Source organism: Malaclemys terrapin, chromosome 9 (genome assembly GCF_027887155.1).
Source record: "Malaclemys terrapin pileata isolate rMalTer1 chromosome 9, rMalTer1.hap1, whole genome shotgun sequence".
Taxonomy (NCBI): Eukaryota; Metazoa; Chordata; order Testudines; family Emydidae; genus Malaclemys; species Malaclemys terrapin.
The window spans coordinates 41,582,634-41,592,049 of NC_071513.1; the positions used below are offsets into that span (position 1 = coordinate 41,582,634).

Here is a 9,416-nt window from a genome sequence, read left to right on the forward strand (position 1 = left end):
GATTTTGTAGCGAGATTTCAATCATTTTTCCCACATTATGAAAATTTCTCAACCATGATCAAAAAGTGGATGTATTTATCCAGGAGCAGCAAACTCCTCTGAGCCACGCAGCACATGTGACAAAGGGCTTGTCTATACCAGGAAGATATTCCAGAATAAGGTACAGTTTGAGTTTAAACTACTGGAGCTATCCTGCAATAACTCCCCATGTGGATGCTCTTATTCCAGAGTAAGAGTGCCTTTTTCTGGTTTAGCTTAATCCAAAAGTGGATTAATTTAAATTCAGGAATTCCTGAATAAGTGTGTCCAAACAGGGAGTTATTTCAGAATGGTTCATTCTACAATAGTTATTCTGGTCAATTTCCCCATGTAGAAAAACCCAAGTTAAGAAGCTAAATCGAGCCACTAATTTGTTGGGATACTTCGGCAGGCTTGGAAGTCTCCTGTAACAATGACCCCTTGTTTCGGTGCAGGCATCCCAATATCAACTAACCAAATATTTTCACATTCTTATAAATGTCATTCAATCAGGCCAAAAGTTATGCTGTGCAGCAGCTTTCCTTTTCAATCCCTCAACCCCATAAAAAAAAAATGGAAGGCAAACCATCAACTTAAAAAGCAACAGAGGGTCCTGTGGCACCTTTAAGACTAACAGAAGTATTGGGAGCATAAGCTTTCGTGGGTAAGAACCTCACTTCTTGCATCTGAAGAAGTGAGGTTCTTACCCACGAAAGCTTATGCTCCCAATACTTCTGTTAGTCTTAAAGTGCCACAGGACCCTCTGTTGCTTTTTACAGATTCAGACTAACACGGCTACCCCTCTGATACCATCAACTTAAAGAGAGACAGAGACAGAGACACTCTGCTGGAAGTTGTGTGTAGGGATTTTTTTTTTTTTTCCTAAATAAAATGTAACCCTTCTGCCCATCTAAGTTGGCAGCAACAAGGGCCGGGTTCTGTATCTAGGGGTTCCGTTTCAATAACACAATGCAAAACCGGCTCGAGCCCCCACCCAGTGACCTGGGACAATTACATACCACCCCCTGGGCGCCTCTAAGAGGCAATACTTCCCCTCTCGCAAGCACGGAGTCTGAGTGTAACAGAAAATGTTTAATAACATGAGGTAAACAACATCAGCATTAAATTGGAAAAACACCAGAACTAGAGTTCTTAGACCAAACCATGAGCGAAGACCCACCCCAGCAAATTGGGCCGTGTCCTCTCCCATTGGTTCTTGAAACCAGCGACCCAAGAATCACCAAAGTCCCAAAAGTCCACCCATCCCAAAGTCTCTTGGGTCCAGCAACCCAAGAATCACAAAAGTCCCAAAAGTCCGACAACCCCCCAGAGTCTCTGTCCATGATCAGTGCAGCCCCAGAGTTCAAAAGGGGGGGGTGAGCAGGGTGTTAAGGGGCACCTTACGTGATCCGAGGCCAACCAGCGGCTTCTCCGTGGGGTTCCACCGCAGCCTTCACCAAGAACTGCTCCATTCCACCCGCAGTCCCACTCCTGCCGTCCCACGAACTGCTCTGGCAGCTGCTCTGCTCCACTCACCGACCTGTGAGCCGCACCGCTCCGCTCACCGACCTGTGAGCCTCGCCGCTCCGCTCTGCTCCGCTCACCGACCTGTGAGCCGCGCCGCGCCGCTCCGCTCACCGACCTGTGAGCCGCTCCGCTCCGCTCCAGCCGTCCCTTGGGCCGCTCCCACAAGGCTCTGCTCTGCTAGCTGCTCCTCCAGCCGCTCCGCTCACCCCCGCTAAGCTAGCTTAGCAATATAGCTTCAGGCTCCCCCACTAGTTAACACAGCCTCAGTGATCTCAGCTCTTAAATAGCTTTAGCTCTTTTGTGATTTCAGCTCTTAGTGATTTCAGCTAGTAGTAGGGGAGCCCCAGTGCAGGTGCACTATTGGCCCAAAGTGAACTCAGCTCAGCAGTCTGTAACTGGACTCCTAAGGGAATCAAAGTTAGCTCTGACATTCAACAGTGGAGAAAGGAGGAGATGGTGCAATTGGTGTTTCAGGCCCACAAAAGGGACCCACACCACCAGGTACCAATACCTGTCCCCATCCTCTCTCAATTCACTGGGTTTTGTAACCCATGCCCCTTGACAAGCAAATGCTACCTAGGTAATGGTGAATGACTCACTCAGTCCTTCTGTCATACAACAGTTCCACTGGCCTTGATTCACAGAATCAGGGTAACAAAACTTTATTCTTCCTGCCCCAATAACAGAGAAACTGGGGATCCCACACCAGCCAAAGTAACCACTTTGAGTTGCTGTGGTTTCATGCCAGGCGAGTGGGTGTGCCTATGCAAACAAGATCAGCCCCTGGAGTTCTTTTCCACACTCGCCATAATTCACCACCAGATGTCAGGGTAGAGCTCATCCTGACTCTGCTTACATCCTCCCCCCAGCCGAAAATTTGTCGTCCCGACAAATCACACTCCCTATTATAACAACTCACTGGTTCCCTCCAAAGGGCCTCAGATAGCCCACTTTAGCTTCCACAAGCCTGTGTGCTAAACATATTGGTTCCTCACTAGTTACCCCAGGTGCATCATAAGTCAACCGTTTTACTGGTCTTATTACCCTGTCTCGTCTATTGAGAATCTCTGTTGCCGTGGTGGGCGGGACAGCCTCTTGAACGATGGATGGAGAGGTTTCCTTTGAGGGTCCCTCGGCTACTGGCATAGGCCCCTGCATTTCTAGTTCTAACAGTGGAGGGTCCAAGGTGCCCAGGACATCCTCCACCTGTATGTCTCCACTGTCCAATAACCTGGGTGTGTCATCACATGGGGGTCCCACCAGTGGCTCAGGGGTGTCAGGAATGGGCCTAAATACTTCTGCCATGGGGTTTAGGATGGAAGAAGAGGAGCTCTCTTTTGATTCAGCCGATCGAGACTGAAATCTTGTCTCCATCCCAGGATACACCATGGTTGTGTCTTCCTCCTTAGACTCACTCTCAGATGTGCTGCATAGGGGTAGGTTAGCTGCAGGGGGCTGGCTGTCCACGTTGGAGGGCGGCTTTGGTCCAGCACCTTCGTTCTGCCCAGTTGCCCTGTTGTGGCCCATCTCATACGGGGTGCCTACCAATTCCCCCACAGGGAGCAAAAGGTTTCTATGCACTGTCTTTGTCTGCCCTGGACCCTCTTCAGGTTTGATCTTGTAGACCGGCAGGTCTCCTAGCTTTTCCATCACCAAGTAAGGTATTGCCTTCCATCTGTCGGCTATCTTGTGTTTGCCAGCAATACCCAAATTTCGCAGCAGAACTCTGTCCCCCGGCTGGAGTTCTTGCAGACGTACCCTAGCATCATATCGATGTTTGTTGCGGTCGGCGTTCTTCCGAGCCGCAGATGTAGCTAAGTGATAAGCATCCCGCAGCTTTTCTCTCAGTCGGGATACATATTGCTGATGAGTTTCATAGCTATCTCCATCCTCTGATACACCAAAGCACAGGTCTATGGGTAATCTTGGTTCTCGTCCAAACATTAAGAGATATGGGGTAACTCCTGTAGCATCATTCTTTGTGGCATTTTAGGCGTGCACCAGATATGCAACATGTTGGCTCCAGGTTGCTTTCTGCTCTGGTCGCAAAGTCCCCAACATATCTAATAGGGTTCGGTTGAACCTCTCTGGCTGAGGATCACCTTGCGGGTGATAAGGCGTTGTTCTAGACTTCTTAATTCCTGCTATCCTCAGCACCTCCTTCAGAAGATGACTCTCAAAGTCCCGCCCCTGATCCGAGTGTATCCGGGCTGGAAATCCATAAACTGAGAAATATTTCTCCCACAGTACTCGAGCAACCGTGGTGGCCCTCTGATCACGCGTGGGATATGCCTGCGCATATCGTGTATAATGGTCAGTCACTACTAGAATGTTCCCAATATTCCTCTTGTCTACTTCTAAAGACAAGAAATCGATGCATACCAGTTCCAAAGGTTTGGTGCTGGTGATGTTCTTGAGATATGCAGCCCTCGTGGGCAGAGTTTTCCTTTGAACACATCGAGCGCAAGTCTCACATTTCCTACGAACATCTTCAGCCATCCGGGGCCAATAGAATCTACTACGAAGAAGTTCCAGGGTCCTCTCCATCCCTAAATGTCCAAAGTCATCATGCAGGGCCCTCATGGCCAGGGCTCTGTACTCTTTTGGCAGCACTAGCTGTGCTCGTTGCTTTTGTAAAGGGTCTGTGGTCACTCGATGTAGCACTCCCTGAATCAGTTTTAGTTTGGTCCATTCTCTCAATAGTAGTTTACCCTCCGGGTTAGGTGGGACAACCACAGCTGGGCTTCGCCCCTCCCTTTTGGCAAGTAGTGTATCACGAATGCCAATATCTTGCAGCTGGGCTTCCTGCCAGTCAGCCGCATTGAGCATGGGCAAAGGAGATTGGTCCAACGCAATATAGTTCACTGAAGCAGAAGGCACGCATTCAGGGGGCAGGCCCAAAGCTTCTGCAGCACATCCATGAAGACTCTCATGGGACTCTGGCTCCCGGCGACTCACACTGCAAATAGCCCTCACTCCATCTGTGGGTATCACAGCAACTCCTGGTGCCTGTGGACGCCTGGACAATGCATCTGCATCTACATTGCTTCTCCCTGATCGGTATTGAATGCTGAAGTCATAGCTAGCCAAAGCGGCCACCCATCTTTGCCCTGTAGCATCCAGCTTAGCACTTGTTAACACATAGGTCAGTGGGTTGTTGTCTGTCCACACCTGGAACTGAGCACCATATAAGTAGTCTCGAAATTTCTCAGTGATGGCCCATTTCAAGGCCAAGAACTCCAGCTTGTGGGTGGGATAGCGAGTTTCACTATCAGACAGTCCTCGGCTGGCAAAGGCTACAGGTTTACGTCTTCCTTCCACTTCCTGGTACAGTACTGCTCCCAGACCCTCCAAACTGGCATCAGTATGCAGGATAAATGGCTTGCTTGGGTCAGCAAAGACTAGGACTGGAGCATGAGTTAGGCAAGTAATGATTTCTCGAAAAGCCCTTTCACATCTCTCATCCCACCGTGGCCCAAAGGGTTCGAAGGGGCCATAGTGTCTCTGCACAGGAGGCTTTGGGGACCTTCCCTTATTCTTGGTCTTAGATTTGTTCCTGCTGGACTGGTATCCCCTGGTAAGATCATTCAGAGGTTTTACAATCGTAGCATAGTTTTTCACAAATCTTCGATAGTAGCCACTAAACCCAAGAAAGGTCTTGAGTTCTCTGTAGTTACTTGGACCTGGCCATGTAGTGAGGGCTTCTATTTTATCGGGATCAGTACTCACACCCTCTTGGGACACGATGTGACCCACATACTTCACTGAGGTCCTGCAGAACTGGCATTTGTCAATTGAAAGCTTCAAACCATAATCCTCTAACCTATCAAGCACTTTAAGAAGTCTTTCTTCATGCTCCTCCAAGGTTCTTCCAAACACTATCAGGTCATCCAAATAAACTAACACTTGCAGTAAATTCATGTCTCCCACAACTTTCTCCATAAGACGTTGAAATGTGGCAGGTGCTCCAGAGATCCCTTGGGGCATGCGTTCAAACTGATAAAACCCTAATGGGCAGATGAAGGCTGTCTTCTCCTTATCTGCTTCACCCAGAGGGATCTGGTAGTATCCACTCCGAAGGTCCAACACAGAGAACCACTGGCTTCCCAGCAAACAGTCTAAGGCATCTTGGACTCGGGGCATTGTGTACTGGTCAACCACAGTACGGCGGTTTAGGGTGCGGTAGTCAATACACATCCGGATTTTCCCATTCTTTTTACGGACCACCACAATGGGTGAGGCATATGGGCTGCGGGACTCTGTAATGATGCCATTCGCAGCCAGCTCCTGAAGATGTTGTCGCACATCTTCCATCTCGGAGAGGGCAATCCTCCTAGATCTCTCCCTGAAAGGTCGAGAGTCATGTAGTCTGATGTTGTGCTCTACTCCTTTTGCACATCCCACATCCCACTCATGCAATGAGAACACCTTGGATCTTTCACAAAGTTTCCTCCTCAGGCGATCTTTCCACTCCTCGGACAATGGTGAATCTCCAAAGTCAAACTTTGCAGGGTCTATTGGCGGAACTTGAGTCTCACACTGGGGTTTTACAATTGATTCAGGCTCAAAGAGATCCGCTATCTTTTGTCCTTGCTTCACAACAACATCTCGACTTGTTTCATTAGCGATCAGTATAGTCACCTTTTCCTGGGCTTCAGCAGGTAGGGTTATGACTCCACTGGGGACCAGCACTCCTTCCGGGAGCTCTCCTTCAACTGGCTGCTCTACCATTGCTAATGCCCCTTTACTGCCTTTCAGCCGAGTACTCATGACAAGCACTTCTTGCTCCGTCCTTGCAGGCACTACTAACGGGGTTGTGCCCATGTACTTCAGCGCCCCAATCGGTAGCTCAGATGTCTCCTTTTTAGCACCCTCAATCTTCCTATAGGCTTCAGCACAAAGCGTATGGATCATCAGGGTATTCAGGTACTGGTCCCCAGCCCATCGTCTGCAGTAATCTGCGAGCACCTTGAAGAGACTGGAGTTGGTCCCTATCAGCACAGACACATCAGAGGTCCCTTTAGGGTCAGGGCATATTAATGCAGCTGTGTCCACCTCTTCTCTTACCCCAGCAACCTCCTCTGGGAATTCCAGGTGCACTCTGACATACCCTTGGTAGGGGTATTCATCCATGCTGAGGCCACACAGACCAACGCCAGTCAGTGGCTGTATAGGCAGGTGCCTAAGCATTTGTTGGTAGAATGACTGAAATATAATAGTCACTTGAGATCCAGTGTCAAGCACGGCTTTACACTCCACCCCTTCAATCTTCACCATGACCTCTGCTCGAGGCCCTATCAGTCCTGCGGGGATCCCAGCTAGACAGTCTTTTCTGGGGGAATCTTCAAATCCTGCAGGCCTGGGTGGTCCCCGTCCCCGGACTCTCTGGCAGCTACCGGATCTCTACCAACTGATCCTCAGCTTTCCATACACTAAGGAGGGGTTTTCTTCATTATGGCACTTGGCAGCACTGTGTCCATCCTGACCACATCGGTAGCAGAAGAATTGTCCTTTCCCTCTTCGCCCAGATAGGATGGTGGCTCTAAATGCTGACTTCTCCATCGCCACGGTCAGAGGCTCCTTATTCCCGGAAGTCTTAGCTTGGTCAATGGTGCTTTGCAGTTCAGCTATCCGTTCTGTCAGGACCTGCACTTGTTGGGCAAGTTCCTCTGTGGTGCTCACCATCAGTACACTGGCCATTTGCAGTGGTGTTGTGCCGGCTGGCTCCAATGTTTGGGCTTCCCAAAACTCGCTGGCAGCTTGCCTTTCTTCCTCTTCTCTGACCTCCTTTATCAGCTGGGAATAACTTGGGGGATGTTCCCATCGTTCTCTTAGCCGGAGATGGAGTAGAATCGAGTTCTGATATTGAGCTCCTCTTACAATTTGAGCCAGTCTGGTCCGATCCATCTGTTCAGCAGTCACTGCACCCCTCATGACAGCTCTCTGAAGCAGTCTTTCCAGCCTCTGTATATAGGCTGAAATCTTCTCGCCAATTTGCTGTCGGGAATTAAGGAATTTACAGTAACTGTCTTCAGGGCCCTCTACACTCCCAAAGGTATGATCAAGGGCCTCTAGGCAGTCCTTCACACTGACCCCAGGGTCAATGAGCTTCAGGGTGCGAATCACATCTAATGCTGGGCCACTAAGGCTCTCTATCAGACATCTTCGCTTTTCTGCATCAGGTACGGCCCACTCCTGCAGCATTTCAGTGGTATGCTCCAACCAGGGTTCGAACTCCTCTGCCCCAGCAAATAACCTTAACTCACGACAAGAGTTTGACCTAGCATGGGACAACACAACCTTTTCCAATATTTGCCCCAGTGCTTTTGCCCAATCATTGGCTGAGGCTGTGGCCCCTGAGCTAGAGGCTGCAGGGCCGGGGCCCAACAAACCCAACATATTAGCCATTATACAAACAGCAATTTCCTCAAAATATAACCACAATTGTTTCCCAATGCAGGGGAACACTCAACAGGTGCTTGCGAGGGGTACTGACCCAGGGGATCCCGGACGAGCCCCCAAAAATGTAACCCTTCTGCCCATCTAAGTTGGCAGCAACAAGGGCCGGGTTCTGTATCTAGGGATTCCGTTTCAATAACACAATGCAAAACCGGCTCGAGCCCCCACCCAGTGACCTGGGACAATTACATACCACCCCCTGGGCGCCTCTAAGAGGCAATACTTCCCCTCTTGCAAGCACGGAGTCTGAGTGTAACAGAAAATGTTTAATAACATGAGGTAAACAACATCAGCATTAAATTGGAAAAACACCAGAACTAGAGTTCTTAGACCAAACCATGAGCGAAGACCCACCCCAGCAAATTGGGCCGTGTCCTCTCCCATTGGTTCTTGAAACCAGCGACCCAAGAATCACCAAAGTCCCAAAAGTCCACCCATCCCAAAGTCTCTTGGGTCCAGCAACCCAAGAATCACAAAAGTCCCAAAAGTCCGACAACCCCCCAGAGTCTCTGTCCATGATCAGTGCAGCCCCAGAGTTCAAAAGGGGGGGAGGGTGAGCAGGGTGTTAAGGGGCACCTTACGTGATCCGAGGCCAACCAGCTGCTTCTCCGTGGGGTTCCACCGCAGCCTTCACCACGAACTGCTCCATTCCACCCGCAGTCCCACTCCTGCCGTCCCACGAACTGCTCTGGCAGCTGCTCTGCTCCACTCACCGACCTGTGAGCCGCACCGCTCCGCTCCGCTCACCGACCTGTGAGCCTCGCCGCTCCGCTCCGCTCTGCTCCGCTCACCGACCTGTGAGCCGCGCCGCGCCGCTCACCGACCTGTGAGCCGCTCTGCTCCGCTCCAGCCGTCCCTTGGGCCGCTCCCACAAGGCTCTGCTCTGCTAGCTGCTCCTCCAGCCACTCCGCTCACCCCCGCTAAGCTAGCTTAGCAATATAGCTTCAGGCTCCCCCACTAGTTAACACAGCCTCAGTGATCTCAGCTCTTAAATAGCTTTAGCTCTTTTGTGATTTCAGCTCTTAGTGATTTCAGCTAGTAGTAGGGGAGCCCCAGTGCAGGTGCACTATTGGCCCAAAGTGAACTCAGCTCAGCAGTCTGTAACTAGACTCCTAAGGGAATCAAAGTTAGCTCTGACATTCAACAGTGGAGAAAGGAGGAGATGGTGCAATTGGTGTTTCAGGCCCACAAAAGGGACCCACACCACCAGATACCAATACCTGTCCCCATCCTCTCTCAATTCACTGGGTTTTGTAACCCATGCCCCTTGACAAGCAAATGCTACCTAGGTAATGGTGAATGACTCACTCAGTCCTTCTGTCATACAACAGTTCCACTGGCCTTGATTCACAGAATCAGGGTAACAAAACTTTATTCTTCCTGCCCCAATAACAGAGAAACTGGGGATCCCA

At 50.2% G+C, this 9,416-nt stretch overlaps 1 protein-coding gene across 1 annotated transcript; it reads right to left on the bottom strand.

Moving 5' to 3' along the window:
• Positions 1 to 1,095: 1,095 nt before the first annotated feature.
• LOC128842826 (uncharacterized) lies at positions 1,096 to 3,489 on the bottom strand. Its single transcript, XM_054039024.1, has one exon. The coding sequence runs from the start codon at positions 3,487 to 3,489 to the stop codon at positions 2,461 to 2,463; it is 1,029 nt and encodes a 342-aa protein (XP_053894999.1). The 3' UTR covers positions 1,096 to 2,460.
• Positions 3,490 to 9,416: the final 5,927 nt, after the last annotated feature.

What these genes read in the sequence shown, in the direction of transcription:
- LOC128842826 (XM_054039024.1), bottom strand. Translation starts at nt 3,489, where the DNA reads ATGTTTGGACGAGAACCAAGATTACCCATAGACCTGTGCTTTGGTGTA.